This window comes from Juglans regia, unplaced genomic scaffold, assembly GCF_001411555.2.
Source record: "Juglans regia cultivar Chandler unplaced genomic scaffold, Walnut 2.0 Scaffold_661, whole genome shotgun sequence".
Classification (NCBI taxonomy): Eukaryota; Viridiplantae; Streptophyta; class Magnoliopsida; order Fagales; family Juglandaceae; genus Juglans; species Juglans regia.
Genome location: NW_023361469.1, coordinates 49,374 through 66,055, shown reverse-complemented (window position 1 = coordinate 66,055; position 16,682 = coordinate 49,374). Strand labels below are relative to the sequence as shown.

Sequence of the window (16,682 nt, the reverse complement as noted above, 5' to 3'; positions counted from 1 at the left end):
TATTTATTTATTTATTTTTACTTGTTGGGTTTAATGATTGGTATTTTTAATTTTTTTCAAATTAAAATAGGTTTGACCATAATGGGTTTATTAACATATTAATTTATGTATAGCAAATCTCACGCGAATAATTTTAAATATTAAAAAAAACTATTCGTCATCCATGCATCACATTTATGTTAATATTTTCTCTTTTTTTTAACGAGTGTCTGTTGTAGTAATAATGAATAGCAAAAATAATTACAAAATATTATGAATGACTCAAACAAATATTTGATAAAAAGATTATAGATACAAAAGATTTTAGCATAATATTTTTTAAATGAGGTTGTGGTTTTTTTTTTTAGTTTACAAATATTTCTAATGACTCAGCAAAATATTTGATAAAAAGAAAAAATAATTACACATGGGTTTTTAATAAAGGAAGCATGAAACAAAAACATAAGAAAGAAATTAGATGAAAACGCTGGGTAGGCCCAGGAAAACGTCGAGTACCTCTTCAATAATCGTTGTTCACTATTCATGTGCGGGCTTCAATTCCTTTTCAGCAGCTAACTTGTCTTTAAAAATAATATTATTAGTTGTGGGTCCCACAGCAGTCAATACTTAGAAAAAAAAGTCAAACTAATCTCATCTCATCTCTATAAACAAACACAATTTTATCTTATTTTATATTTCTCATCTATACTCAACATATCTCAATATTATTCACACATCCCAAAAAATATCGTCTCATCTCATCTTCGAAAACAAACGAGCCCTTAAATAGTTTTGCAATATCTGTCTAATTGACTTGGAAGCATTCCAAGTCTCCCATGTTTTTGTACATCTCCTTTAATTTGCCTCCCTATCGCTACCTCACCTTAAATCATAACCCACATGCTTCATGACTTTGAATATAAGCTCTAATGTATACATATATATATATATAGGGTTAATTACACTTTGTCCACTCAAGCTTTCACTCAATTCACAATGTGCCCTTGAAACTAATAATTGCATCAAAGTGGACCCGCTTACTTTCAAAACTTATAAATCCCCCCTTTCCGTCTACCAGCAGCGTCAAAAGTAACGGAAAGTTCCCCCACGTGCTGCCCACAAGCATAACATTCACTGTAAAGACAAAAGCACCCATGATGTCATTGTCTCCAAACTGAAGGAGAAAATTCAAAAACCCCAAGTCAGTCCCTTTTCTTCTCTCCAAACTAGACCATCGATCGTTGTTCTCATGGTGCAGATCTGAAGGAGAATTGGTGTTTCATGGTAAATGCACCAATCTGAATGGCTTCAAACATTTTAGTTCGTCTTCATCGAATTGCTCTCTCTCTTCTTTGCACAGTGGGTGTCGTAGAGGTGAGTCCATCTTGAAGTGAGTCTGTCTCTATCTTCATCAAATTTGTTTGTTCTTCCTTTGAAAATGAGTAATTTGGCATGTGTATATACTGTTAGAGGGTTGGACATTGATAACTTTAAGCATAGGAAAAGTTGGGGTTTACAGCATAAAAAAATTGGGGTTTCTATTTTTTAGGCTTATTTGTTGTTCCTTCTGTGCATATCTTCAATATTTGTGCATGGACATATGTTCAATTCGTTATAGGTGAATTTTGCATGGCAAATGTTTATGTTTTAAGGATATCTATGTCCAATGTTGCACGTGGGTGGGTCCAATGTTGTATGCTTCCAAATATGATGCTAGTGTATTGTTGAGTGGCTTTACTGGTCCCAGTTTGAGAACAACTATAGTGTGGAGGTGTTTTCTGATGTCGGGTTGTGATAGAAGTGGTCCCTTGTGAGTACGTCAGAGTTCATATAACATGGCAATTCACAATTAACCTTCACTGTGATTTCATTATGGTGAACCCACTAGCATTAGGTGCTACTTCACTTTGGAATCCTTTAAGAAGGACACGTTTAAGTCTATTGATTATTTTTCATCAATCCAGGGGTTACCACTCCAATTTAAGTACTCTAGACTAGACAAAAGACTTCTATTAGGATATTCTCTCATCCTAGCATTTGGCATCGTGATAAAACATGTATTAACTTTCTTTTCCAAAAACACAAACCCAAAATGCATGTGACATGTGCTTCTGACAAAACCTTTTTTCCTTTAACATAAGACCCAAATATGTATGTCATGAACCGCGTGACTCTCATGCAATGAAATCATGTACTCATGCCATACATCAAAGTGCATCATGTTTACGGCTTGAAAGAATTAGAACATGCAATATATTTATAAAAAAAAAAAAAAAATTAAAGGCTTAACCAAGGCATGCAACGTTATGCTGAATCAAAACATGGCATTTAAGTCTACGAAAAATATTTGAGCATGGCATTAATGGGCATGGCCGAAACGTAACATACATCAAGTAAAAATTCCATAATCCAATTTTACCAACAAAATGAAAGTCTACATGCTACATACGAACGTTATCCAATTGTATGTTGGAAGCTAACTTACAAATATCCCGAAGCAAAGAAATACCAACGATCAAGCAAGCTAACGATGTATTGTTTAAATCATTAGACTTATTGAAACCAATGAAACCCTAATCCAAAAATGCGTGTGTGGTGTGCTAGGGCTTACTCTATTCGATCCTAGGTTTCAAATCTCACTCTATGTGACCTTTCATGAGCTCGTGCCTTAAGGGAAAACCCCTAGGCCGAGTGGTGGTTGTACCTCTTTCAAAGATTCGGTCTTTTCAATCTTAGTGGTTGCTAATACACATGAGGTATGTGTGCGTGAGAAGTGTATGACATGCATGTGTTCATCCATCCCTATGGTCGAAACCTCACTAGAAGGAAATCCCCACTCCAAAACCCTAATGGTGATCGGATCTCTCAACCTTTCAAGAGTTCCCTCCACTCTTGCTCTTGGCTAGTGGGGTTTGGATTCCCCATTGAAGAAAATCTTAGTTTCTCATGCTTTGGCAAAGCTCATCAAGATGGAACCCAAACACTCTTATTTTCATCATAACTTGAGATAAGGTGGTTTCCCTATTCACTCGAACCGAACCCTCTATTCCCAAGAAAACCCATGTGAACATGTGTGCTTTGAAGAAGTGGGTGTAGAAAAAGGCTTGGTGGTTCTTATCGTGCAGTTCTCTCTAACGTGGGGTTCCTTGCTCTCCTTCCCAAGTCGTGCTTGGAGTGTATTTAGATGGAAGTGGTGGTTGGTTTTCACCTAAGGTGGGCATGTTAGAGAGAGAAGGAGAAAAGGTGAGGAAATCTGAAAAATGATAAAGTGACATTTGGGTGTCTCTTTGGGGGTCTTGGGCACTGAACCCCTTAAAGAACCCCTTATATACTCCTTCATTTCCCCACAAACTCTCTCTCTCCTATCATTATTTATGACATTGGAAACCCAAGAGTCTAGGTGCATGGCTGCCATGTGGCAGACCCTTCCTCCCTTGGCAGAAACTTCCCTCTTTCCCTCTTCATCATTGCCTTCCTTTGGGAAAACCAAAAGGCCCTCTAGCATGCATGACAAATGGCACAACCTTGCCCTAATCTGAAACCCTAAATTCCCCTCGATGTGTTCCTCAAGTGGTCTAGGTTCAATGAACCTTCAAGGGCGTGTAGGTCTTTATGGCCGAAACCCTAACGTGTCTCCTTAATGCTAGAGCCACTCTTGCTCCTAGCAGTAAGCATGGTTGCCATTTGGCATAGGCATGTGTGTGTGTGTGTTTGCCCTACATTCCCCTTCTCTTATCCTCCTCCCACAAAGATTCTTCTAGACACCTTGAGAAATGTGTGTGCCTCTTCCATAAACCTCTCTTCATCTTCGTCATGATTGCCTTCTTTTAGAAACTTCCATACCATGTGCATGAAAGACAAGTGACGAAAATGAGGATTTGATCTTCATGGTAGGCGTGTAAGCCCTTAAACGAAACCCTAGAGGCTTGTGTCTTCATATTTTCTGTTCCCCCATGCGCCTCTTTCAATTCCCTATGTAATAATGCTTAGTAGGTGGCATGTGGCCCTTAGGAAACTGAAACCCTATTTTCTCTCTCTTCCCTTCTTCCATCTTCAAGTCTAGATTCATTGAACCTTAAAGGCATGCTTGCATGTTGGCCATGTGGCATGTTGGTGAGGGAGATGGGCATGTGCCCTAACTGTATTGAGCCCTTATCTTCCTTTCATTCTCTCTTGCTTCCTCTCGAAGCTTCCTTGCATGACATGCCAAACCGAGATGCCCCATCCCAAGTCACAATGATTGAGCTTAGGGAATCTCAACGGTACTACCTCCTTCTAGGCACCTTCCTCCATCCTCACCCTAATTAGTGTTTCTAAACCCTAGGTCTTCTAGGGGCTGACTATCACTTGGTCCTTTGGGCCACTCATGTGGGATTGGGCGCCTAATGTACTAAAGATGAGATGCACCCCATGTCCCTCTCTAAATACTCACCTCATTAATCCTATTGGGTCAAGTTTCTAATCGGGCTAAGGCTAAAGGCATTGAAAATAATAGCCGAGGACTTGGCTAAGTCCGGGTCGTCACAACATATAAGCTAAAGTGCTCCGTACATTTAACATATTCATCTTTGTATCATTCTTTACTATTTTTTTACTTTTTCCAATCTTTTTTTATATATATTTCTTGCATTTACACTTTTATTTGTAAAAACATGCAAATTTCACAATATTATTTCAATGTTTTATCTTAATAAAAAGAAAATTACTCATATTACCATTTGTGCAAGACATGATAAAAAGATCAGAAAAATAGAATGAATGAGGTTTTTTCATTTATTTTTATTTTAATTTTTTATTGAGCGATTGATATCATTTTATCAACAGAAAGATATTGTGTTCATATTAATATATGAAAAATATTGAAAAGATGTGAAAATGTTACAAATTTAATCGTTGGTACAAAAATATTTAAAAAAAATTAAGAATATTTAAACGATATATAGAAGAAAAAATAGATAAACTGATGTATAGTATATTGTAAAAGTCGTTAGATAAAATAGAAAAAGTGAGTTTTAATTGGTTATTTCATATGAAAATTTTGATAAGCCATTAGGAATGCTCAGAGTGGGACAGAGTGTTGCATGCCATGCGGCAAAAAAATTGTCAAGGGAGTCCAATGGAAGTTGCAAATTGTAAAAGCTTGCAATTGTAGGTATAAATTTTACAAGTTGAGTATCCTCCTTATCCTCCTTTCCTAAACTGGCATCATCCCTGCCACCACCTTTTGCATCTGCCTGCTGCCACCTCTGTTGGTGGTTGTGACCAGGTGCACCACCATATTTTCGAGCATAAAAAATATTGGTGTTCATTGGTTGTGCTCGAATCCAAGGCCCAAACTGCTGAGACTTCAAATGATCCCATTGGTGCTCAAACCTCTGCCCGGAACATCCCCTCCCTTTATGAAATAAAGTACCACATTAAAAGCAAGAATTCTACAGCCTCTCATATTTAAAAGAAATCCAATATTGTTGGTCCTCAAACTTCAGCCACCTTCCTCTCAGTAAAAGTGCATGGAGTTCCAATGCAACCCTCACTCGAAGACAATTCCCCCATGTCAAACCATCAAACACAACATCAACGCTAATGACATGACCAATTGAGAATCCAAACTGTGATATCCTGTATTTACGTGTATTTTGACTAAGTAAATTATTGCATTTATTAAGATTATGAGCTTCATGTTTTAAACTTTAGATGATTTACGTTATATTATTTTAAGATTTTTTAATTGTTAATTCAATGTGTTTTCTTGTTATTAATTATTGTTCATTATTTAAATTGGTCTGTATTTTAAATTAGTTTATTGTTGGATTTAATTATTTTATTTTCATTTAAGCAATACGTTTAAATTATTTTTAATTAACTTAATGTTTTGAAATTCTTTTCGTTGGATCATTTGTGTGACCCAAGATGTGAGGATTGAATCTCATTTCTTTCCCTCTATTTTTCTTTTTCCTCTTTTTCTTTTCTTCTTCTCTTTTCTTTTTCCTTCATTTTCTTTTTTCTCCTCTCTCTCCCGGGCGCGACATTTTCCCTCTCTCTCCCCGCGTCCACGTAGTTCTCCACCCTGTGCTGCCGTGCGCCGCTTGTGTCCATCACCACCACCCCTACCGTTTGCTTCCCCTTCAGTCGGTTACCTCACCCTCCAATTCCCAGCCCCTCTCGCGCTGCCGTGAGCTCCCACAAACAGCTTAAAGTCGCGGCCTCCATTTGCTCCAGTGCCGCTGTCACGCCACCTCCGGCCACCATTTCTTCACCACTTCATCCTCAACCTCATAGCAACCTAATGCACCCATCCTCAGCCCCGATCTGCCACCGATGAAGCCCCACCATCAATATTTCCATTTTGGGTATTTTAGCCTTCAACCGCCCTCTACGCCACCACCCACGGCCAACCACCATCACCATTGGCTTCACCGACATCCCTAAGCCCTACCCTATCAATATCGGGTCTTCGTTTGTACCCGTTCAAAAGTGAGTTTTTGAGACCACGGCCATAGTGCATTTTGCATTGTTACGTTGATGTGCCGCCACTTCTTGCAGCTCTGTGATCCCTCGGAAATTATTATATAGCGCTATAAGTATTTTTCCAAAGAACTTTCGTCATTTAAATTTATTTTTGCACTAACTTATTTTACTGTGAACTGGTTGGTTATGCCGGACTTAGCCCGAGGAGTAAGGGGGTCGGATGGATTGGAGAATGAAGTTGTTTATGTGATTGGATTGTGTTGATTGTGTTGGCAATTGTTGGTTGTTGGATAATGCATCGTTTCATGTACATTGCATTGCACGCATGTTCATGTTTGTAAATGAAAACTGGGTTTTTGCATAATTGTATACATGTTCATGTGTTTATTTGAAAACTAGGTTTTCACGTGAGAAATGATTTTGAACGTGTTTGAAATAACTAGATTGACAAGTTTGAGAAAAAGGAAAAGAGACTATAGGGATGGTTGTAAGCATGAATGGTGGTATAGTCCCGCCTGCGATTCCTGCCTACGATGCACGTGGTAGGGATGGTGGTAGAGTCCAGCCTGTGATTCCCACCTACAGTGCGTGCGGTAGGGATGGTGGTAGAGTCCCGCCTGTGATTCCTGCCTACAGTGCTCTAATGAGTATCTCTTGTGTGAAAATGAACTATAGGGATGGTGGTATAGTCCTGTCTATAGTGTCCAATAAATGATTTTGTTGTCGGTTTATGATTTAATGATTACGAGCTCATTTTCTAGGAAATGATGGATATTATTCTTGGCATATATATGGTCAAATGGGATTTTTGGCGTGTGTTGGAAAATAATCATTTTCAGGGAAAATGAGGTTTTGGGATCTGTTTGTTGGTTGCGTTAATCCGTTTTTATCCCGAGAGTTGTTTAGATTATTACTTACCTGTAGTACCATTTTATGGTATCACAGATTTTGATGCAGATGAGGATGACGAACCTTAGGCTTTGGCTCCATTGGAGGAGTAACTTGGGATTGCTCTCGTGTGTCGAGATTCATTTTATCACTTGTTTATATATTTGCCGTTTGTAATATATTTTGGGATGACTGTATAACTTTTTTAAAGGTAATTTGTTTTGGATATTTGTATTTAAATTTCTAGTACTGAATTGACTTATTTATATTATCCGCTACGACTTTTGTTGTGCACTTTTGCATATTGCACACACTTGAGCACATTTCATTGCGATGCGTGACCCGTGTTGTCATCATCCCGACGATATGATTCCCGTGTTTCCGTACGTGGGAGTCGGGGCGTCACACAAACGGTTCCCCCACCTCTTCTGTCATAGCTGCCTTATGAAGTTAAACCCAAAAGGGTTCAAAGTTAAACTGCAACACATTGATGGACACAGCCTTATCCACTTGAAGCAGGGTTAAGAGGTTCCTATCAAAAAACCATAGACGACCACTAAGCACCTTTTCTTTATCAGTCAACTTCTGAAACTCAATCAAGAAACTCTAATCACCCAATTCCTTAAACCCATCCCTCCAACCTCCAAACTTGGGACAGGGTCACCCAATTACTATTTTTTTACTTTTCCCAATCTTTTATATATATATATATATATATTTCTCATATTTACACTTTTATTTGTAAAAACATGCAAATGTCACAATATTACTAGAATATTTTATCTATAAAAAAAAAAAATATTCATATTACCATTTGTGCAAGACATGATAAAAAGGATAAAAAGATGAGAAAAAATACAAATAAATTTTCCGATTTAAGTAAACGATGTGTCATTTCGGAAACCGACAAATACTAAGTTACAAAATTTGTACTTTTAACACTAGACAATGATATTTATCTTGAAAAAAAAAAAGTTCCGTACTCGTAATATTTTCATTGATGAAATCAGAAATCAGAGCGCTTACATCATAGGTACAACCGTAGTTTTAAAAATATAAAAACAAGGATGGTAATGAAGGATAAGCAAATAATACAAGTGGGAATTGCAATGTTTGAATGCTCCAACACAGCATATGTTCCTGTGACAAATGCCAAAACCATTGGTGCCATGGACGAAATAAGGAACCAAAAGGCCATTTGAGCAAAACATAAGCGCTGCCTGAAGAAGGATTTAGAAGGGATAAACGGAATAAATAGGTAGATAAAGACAGCAGAACTGGATAGCATCAATGCTAGGGCGTTTGTAATGATGAATGCTTTAAAAGCAGTACTTTTTTCCAGAACTGCAGAGCCTGGATGTGGATGATCATCTCCACCAATGAAGCCCCCTGGCATGGTAATGCCTGCTGCAAAGGTCACGGTTGTAATGAGTGCAGCAACTACCAAATGGACTTGAGCCGCTTTATCCATCTCTTCCTTCTTTTTCTCCATCTCCTGCCAATCCTCATCCCCCTCTGGCTGTTTCTCCTTCTCAATTTCATCATACCCAGTTTCTAATACTCTTCCATTGAAAAGGAACCAATGATTTTTCTGGCCTTTATAAAATTCGTCCTGCTTCCTCTGTAAAGCGGAATATTGTACCTAAAATCAGAATATGTAAAGATAGTTAACTTCATATTTAAATGCATCTTATAAAAATACATTTAGAAGTTATAAAATGAATAGAAAAATATTATCGTTCCATTATAAAGAAGATATATAAAATCAAATATGTTTTGAAACGAAACAGGTTTTGTAGAAATATCTGATTTATATATTATGTGATGTGATACATGCATAAATCAGTTTAATTTTAAAATAAAATGAAAAAAAAAAATCCAATTTGATTAATTATGATTCTAAGAATTCCTTTGGTTTCGGTAGTCCTCAGCATATATTATTGCAAAGAACTAAATTCAAATATTAAGTATATAATTTTATTTTTTGAAGAAAGATAAAAGATTATGTTACCTACCTCATCACCATCGGTTGGAAAGCGTTTACTTCTTAAGATTTGAAAAGCAGTCTGGTTCTTTTTGTTGAAGACCATTTCGTCAACTCTTGGAGAATTCAAGACACCCTTGATGTATCCAACAGAATTGTAATAGTGATGGAGAGGTGTATTCCCGTCATTGTCCGCCTGATTCAAAAGATTCCGTAAAGATGGATTATTTTGGATGATTAGCGCTGCAGTTGGCCAGCGGCTGTGCACGGCGAGATGGAGTGCATTGCGGCCTTCATTGTCAACCACTTCGCAACAATCAGGACACATTGATATAATCTCCTTTGTAACTCCTTCTTGGTTGCGATGAGCTGCAATGTGAAGAGCTGTCCTACCCTCTGCATCTTTCATATATGCCACCTCTCTACCATATTGCAGCAATAGTTTTGTTGGCTCAACGCAACCCAAGTATGCAGCCAAGTGAAGAGGAGTCCAACCTTTTTGGTCTGTTTGTTTACATAGATCGCGACCATATCTTTCCAAAATGTTTTCGGTCATTCCTAAAAGAATTTAAACATGCTAAATTAATGTAATAATTTTCTGATGGACAAAAAGGAAGACATAGGTTAGGAGACAGAAAAAAGACTATTCAGGTGGTCATTTAATGTGGTAAAATGCAGGACAAGGCAGACATGATCAAATATTTCAAGCTTTAAGTTAAGCACGAAATTAATCTAAAACCAGCTCTGTGCATATCAAACATCTTTATATTTCATGAATTCGATGTCCTGTCATATTTGATACCACCACATAAATATTTTTTTAAGCAAATCATATTCTACAATGCGTAAAAGATAACATAGCAATACCTGCATCATTTGAAAATGTTGCAGCATGCAAAGCCGTTCTACCCAAGGGGCCATCATAAGCTGGTGATTGGAATGTGTTCAAAATTTCAGATACCAAATCTGGAAAGTGTCTCTCGGCAGCCAAGTAAAGTGGGGTCTCACCAGCACCATTAGCACCAAACGAAAATTCTCGATCTACCTCCCTTAGTAACTGTTTTACCACTTCAATGTGATTGTGACGTACAGCATCATGTAAGGTCGTGTCTCCCTTTTTATTCAGCATTCCAATCATCTCCCTAGTAATCATCTCCTTAGTAGCAACGACATTTTCGAGATCTTGATGTTGGGATTTTTTACAATCAATCAGAACTTTAACGATCGAAGCATGCCCAGACCTTGCCGCAACATGTAACGGAGTATCGTCTTCCGCATTGGCTTTCAATAAAAATGATGGACACTTGGACAGTACATCTTCCACAAATTTTACCGCTGAGGCAAGGTCAGTTCCTCCAGTGGCGGGAAACTTTTCTTTGACCAGGATACTTGAAATGCAAATATGTAGGATTGTATTTTTATTAACGGTTAAAAACTCATCAAGTAGATGGGAGATATCATATTTTTTTTCTAAGGCCCTCAGGTTGCCTTGTTCTGCCGCTTTATAGATAAGAGGATCCATTCCAATGATGGACTCGGTATGCTGCACGGTCATCATTACTAGCTGCGGAGGCCTCAATGCAAAGCAACAGAGTACTCCAGAAAATCCTATATATTTTAGCCACAATTGTTGATGTCACATTCAACATTTTTCTATATAGATTACAGAGTATATAGATTATTGGTCTTGAAACACAACTAAATGATCAACGTTGTAAACAAAACAGAAGTTTTCTTATTAAAAGAGGCCAAAAACGTTCAAAACAAAAGTTCCATTAATTATTCCAAAAAATAAATTGAATAAACACGGGAAAAAACATTGAAACGCCGCACGAAAATACTCTAAAATGAAATTACTTCCTATCGAAGTAATCTTTAATAGACATATATATACATTAATAAGACTGTTCATACAGAACTACCACGTCAATGAACCAGAACATAGCAATGGGAATGGACCACAAGAGGAAGGCTACAACTTCTAAAGTCTGAAACTGGATTGGACCTGGCTTAACTCTCTAAAGTCTTTGCTTTTCCTAAAACTATTTTGGAAACAAAAGGCCCCAATTTTTTTTTCCAAACTCCACCCAAAAACACAACTAATTTTTTTTAAAAAAAAAAATCTAGAAAAATCAAAGATACAACATCCTAAAGATCATTTCTTCCAAATAATAACAAATCTTCATTTTACACACATATATACGTTTTCGGATATAACAGATCTAAACAAATCTTCCAAATAATAATAAACCACGGCTCTAGCATTTTGCAGCTAAACAGATCTAAACAGATACTCCTCAAACATTCAAACATTTAAATAGATCTAAATAAAAATACTCCTCAAACATTCTCATAAAAAAAAAAACCCAAAATCAACAAAGAGAACAAAACAGAGGGAAGAAAGGAAACATGGCCAAACGGAAATATGTTATAATCTCTTGGATCCCAGGCTCAAGCACTTCCACAAAAATGGACTTGCTTTTGCGGCAAACTTCATGGACATGTACGTATTACCCACTAGAACATTTCGTGGAAAAAACTTCTTCCGGCAAAAAAATAGTATTTGCCGCGAGAACATCTCATGGCAATTGCTAAAAGAATTCACGAAAAAAAAATTGTAAAAGCAAAAAAAGATGAGACTGAGCCAAAAATAAACACACAAAATTGTCTAATATAACCTAAAAATAATCATACAAAATAATCATCAAGACAGTAGGGTTAATATCCAATAGTTATTTATGCTATAGAAATATAAATGAAAACAACTCCAATTCCCAAAAGGGGTTGTGTTTATATAAATTAAAATGCAGCTGGACTGAATATCAGGCTGTTCATAAAGAGTCAATGACCACTTTCCACAACCATGTAACTCAAAAGTTAGTTACATCAAGGGAACACTGAATAAGCAAATGACACGAAAAAGTTAGCCAAAAATTGTTGGTTTGTAAATATCAACGCTAACAACACATCAACATAGTGAACTTCAGGTATTGGCACCAAATTAGCTTTTGTAGGAAGCCATATATATGGCAGTGAATAAAAACGACTCCAGTTGATAACATCATTTTATCGCTCTTGATATGATGTAATAAGAGCGATAAAATGATTTTATTACATCATATTGACTACTTGACTACTTAGCACCAAAGTCACAAATTCCTCTACACATTTCCATATACATAATTCAATTAATATAAAATAACACATGCTTGCTGTCCACGTAATTTAATTTAGCAAAATTACACATACTCCATCCATCTAGCACTTGAGTTCAACACAAACCCATTACACAACAATATAACCATATGACTAATTATACAAACCCAAACCAAAATAACATTGATACACACAAATCACAATTAAAATCATAAAACTTTATAGCTTCTTCCACACCAATCACCAATTATACAAACCCAAACCAAAATAAAACTCCACGCAGTACGCCAAAACTACATGGCTCATCCCGACACTTCACATGACATCCAACCACATTACAACTGCACAATGATGCACACTTACACATCCACACTTACTCCTCAATCACAGCCACACCTCACTTCTTCTAAGTCTACCACAATCAACACAGTCAATACATATAGAAAATCTATCCAATTCAACACAACACCATTTCAGTTTCACAACATAACATTTTCTAAATGTAAAGGGATAAAAAATATACCAGCCCCAAAGGCATTCACAAACTAAAAAATCCCCAAAGGCATTCACAAACTAAAAAATCCGCCAAGGCATTCACAAACTGAAAATTCCATGTAAGCACACAAGAATCCTCAGCAACATTTTCCCAAGAAAAGAATAACAATACAATAATGTTTGCGACACTAGAAGATATTAACTTTCACAAAGTGTTTGGGCAGCATATTGCAAACCATATAAACAAGATAGCTAGTTCAGTTAAGATAACTAGTCCAGCTGTGACTAAAAGCACAGAAAGCTTCATTGACACTAAGAGATTTACAGTTTTAAGCGGGAATTATGCCACATTGGGTTTGAAACACTCACAATAATATTTGTAGCCTCAAGCATAATTTTAGATATATCAAGAATGATAGAGAAAACACATGTTAGATATAGTAAATCCATCAAATCATATGAAGCAGCAAAACTACATGTATAAGAAAATACTTTTCTTTTAGAAGTAAGAAAAGGAAAACTACATGTATCACTGACAGAGTAAAAAATCAAAACAATTGCACATAGAGACTGTAGAATAATATTTAATTCGAGTTGGCCTTCAGCCGTGAATAATTTTCAACTGGAATCAAAATATATGGCCATAATTACGCCTCCCTTTGGTAGTGCTGCTTCATGAAAGCGGGTTAAATTAATTCTCAAAACTGATGTGGTGATCAGAATGTGTTTTAATAGGATGGTTAACCGTGGAAAAGTCAACGAGGTGTATGATCTAGAACCTTTTTTTTTTTTTTTTTGTTACCGTGAGAATAAGTTTGGCCAAGTAATTCTTGTACTTGTTTTGACAAAAAAAGCAAGAAAGGAATATAATGGGAAAAGGCCATGCATGAGAGCTGCCCTAAGTACAATCTGCATAGCTCTGATAGCTCTGCCATTTACTTCATAGATCCGTTATTTTTTCCAAAAAAAAAAATGCTCACGAGAAGCACATAAAGATACGGATAATTGCATGCCTCCAAGAATATAGACCGTTGCTACAGTCCCCTCAACACAGCAAATCCATTCCAAGAACCAAGAAACAGATATATTTGCATTGCAGTTCACAAGTCTTGAAACTACACATCCATTCTACCAAGCAAGAACGTTTTTAGTTCCTATTTCAAATTCCTCATTTTAGGTTAATTTTTCGTTTCCACATAATTCCAACATAAACTTCACATAGAGAGAGAGTAATATATGACGAAATCAAGTCCTCAAAAACATCTTCTACAAAATCTTTACAAATATAAAGCACTATATTTTTATTGGCATAATCATCCAGATACCTTATTTCCAACATTCTCTAGTTGTTCCTTCACTTTCTAACGATTAATCAAAACATTAGTCATATAAAAAATAAATCAGAGCAGAGAACAGAGTAATAGGATTAACAACTACAGCGACGAAACCGAGAGAGATGATTAGGGCAAAATTGAGAGTGGGAGAAACGGACGAACGAACAGGAAATAGAGAGGAAAAGAGCTTACTTCAATGGAGACTAAGCGGAGGAGATGGAGGCTGACGTTGGGCTTCGGCAGCGCTGGGAAGTTTGGGAAGGGGTAGCAGAGACGTAAGAGAATGAGGTTTTATCGATCGGGCTAGGAAGAAAGTAGGGGGGAAAAGCGTGTTTTAGTTAGTGATTTAAAATTTAAATGGCGGACTTTTGGGGCGACCCAAATTTGTGATAAAAGGCCATATTTCTTATCCCTCTCCATGTCCAAGATTGCATCCCTCAACAAGCAAATTACTTAAAATTAAGACAAATTCATCAGTACCACAACTACGAACGAGACATTTCACCATTCATGAACTATTTTTAGAGAGCACAAATGAAAACAAACCTTACTAATTCCAAGTTAGCAAGGAATGACCGGAACGTATGCTTATATTATTATTATTTTATCATATTTTACTAAAATTTGAATTTGAATTTAAATCTTATTTATTCCAATCTCGACCGAATCTAATCTCTTGATTTTAGCCTCTATTTAAAAACTTTAAACCTCAAAACCCGTACGTCTCTCAGTGTTAGTTGTTAGTATTCTAATGGAAACCGACTCAGTTGGTGATCAATTTCTCCTTCATAAACCACGAATTAAAACTAGTATATATCTTTATACTCTTTCTCTCCTTCAGAAATCCTCCCAAAAACCGTAGCAATTTATCCTCATGGCAGCACTCTCTCCATCATCACGCAACAACGTTCTTCCTCGGCAAACAAACAACAAGCCTTCCCCCACGTCTCAGCCCTTGCTTTGCCATAAACCACAGTGGAGACACCATCAAACACAAGCAAACAAATTGAAACCACGGAGACCACCATAAAACAGCCAACACAAATCCCCTGTTTCCTCTTCGTCAAAACAGAGCACTGCCGCGTTCAAGAGAAACCACGAGTCTCCACCACGTCGAAGCAGCTACGGACGGCCCAGAAATTTCCGCTGGTCATCACTGGAATACACCCACCAACCATCTCGCTACAAACCACTCAGGTAGCCACGGAAACCACCATCAGCCATGGCAGCAACCATGTCTCATTTCTCTTCTCTCGACGCCACCACACGCACAGAGGAAGCCGACTAGCAACCACCGTGATTCTCAGCCCAGCCACCGTTCCGTCGGTCCCTATTTCTCTTGCATGGTAATCCTCCATTTCACCACTCTTTTCCTCTCCAGGGAGTGTCGGCTGAAAAAAGAAGAAAAATGATGCCTTGAGTTCTTCCTCGTGTACTGCTAGAGTAAAATTTTAAGTGACATTACAATTTTATCCTACCAACTTTTTACCTTTTACTAATTAGCCTTTTCAGAAAGCATGCGTAGATTGTTTTAGTTTTGGGAAATTTATGCCCTTTTAATCCTTTCCCGTTTGGTATTCTGTGAAGTATATTGAAGGATTTTTTTCAAGTATAATTACATTTATAACCTTACACTTAAATATGTGTTAAGTTTATCTCATTTATATGGATTGGACTTAATGTTTTACATTGGGCTTGACTTTATTTTAATTATGGAAACTATTACGTCATTTTTAAGTTGGGTTGTGCTTAACATCTTAAGTTGAGTTTAATTTTATTAAATAAATATACTAGTCACAAGCTCATTTTTATTAGAAAGTGTTTAAAGAGTTGGAAATATATTTTAAAGTATACTATTGAGCCTAATATTTTAATTAATATTTCCTTTGTCGATTTAGTAAGATTTAATAAAATTATTATGTTAAGAATATTTAAACAATATTTGAAATTATTAGGTTTCTTATAAGATTTAATAATTATGTTAAGAAATGAAACTTAGTTTAAGAATTTAAATTTTATGAATTATTTTAAAATAGTTCGAGTATTCTACTAAATTATAAATTAATATTTTAAGTAATTTAAATACTAGGATTTATTAATTATAGTGTTAAACAAAATATTTATTTGACTACCTTTTAGATTGTGAATTTGATTTAGTAGGATATTAGTAAATATTGTTTTCAAACAGATTTAGTAATAGTTATTATTGCGTACGTATAGGTGTCGAGTTACGAAGTGATATTCAGGAAGAAGCGCAGTGAGGTAAGTAATTTGATCATAAATTAGAATCATCACAGTTTAGCTTATATATAAATATTATTCAAGTCAGTTCATTGACAACTATTATTTATGAACCACTCATGTCATATGCAAACATG

General features: G+C 36.4%; 1 protein-coding gene across 1 annotated transcript; it reads right to left on the bottom strand.

The window, feature by feature from the left end:
- Positions 1 to 8,253: 8,253 nt before the first annotated feature.
- On the bottom strand, positions 8,254 to 14,631 carry LOC108981153 (ankyrin repeat-containing protein At5g02620-like). The gene is made up of 4 exons (XM_035687090.1): positions 14,497 to 14,631; positions 10,187 to 10,927; positions 9,351 to 9,877; positions 8,254 to 8,977 (listed from the first exon to the last, which is right to left on the bottom strand). Exons 2-4 carry the CDS (start codon positions 10,875 to 10,877, stop codon positions 8,363 to 8,365), a joined length of 1,833 nt encoding a protein of 610 aa, XP_035542983.1. The 5' UTR covers positions 10,878 to 10,927; positions 14,497 to 14,631; the 3' UTR covers positions 8,254 to 8,362.
- Between the last annotated feature and the right edge of the window lie 2,051 nt (positions 14,632 to 16,682).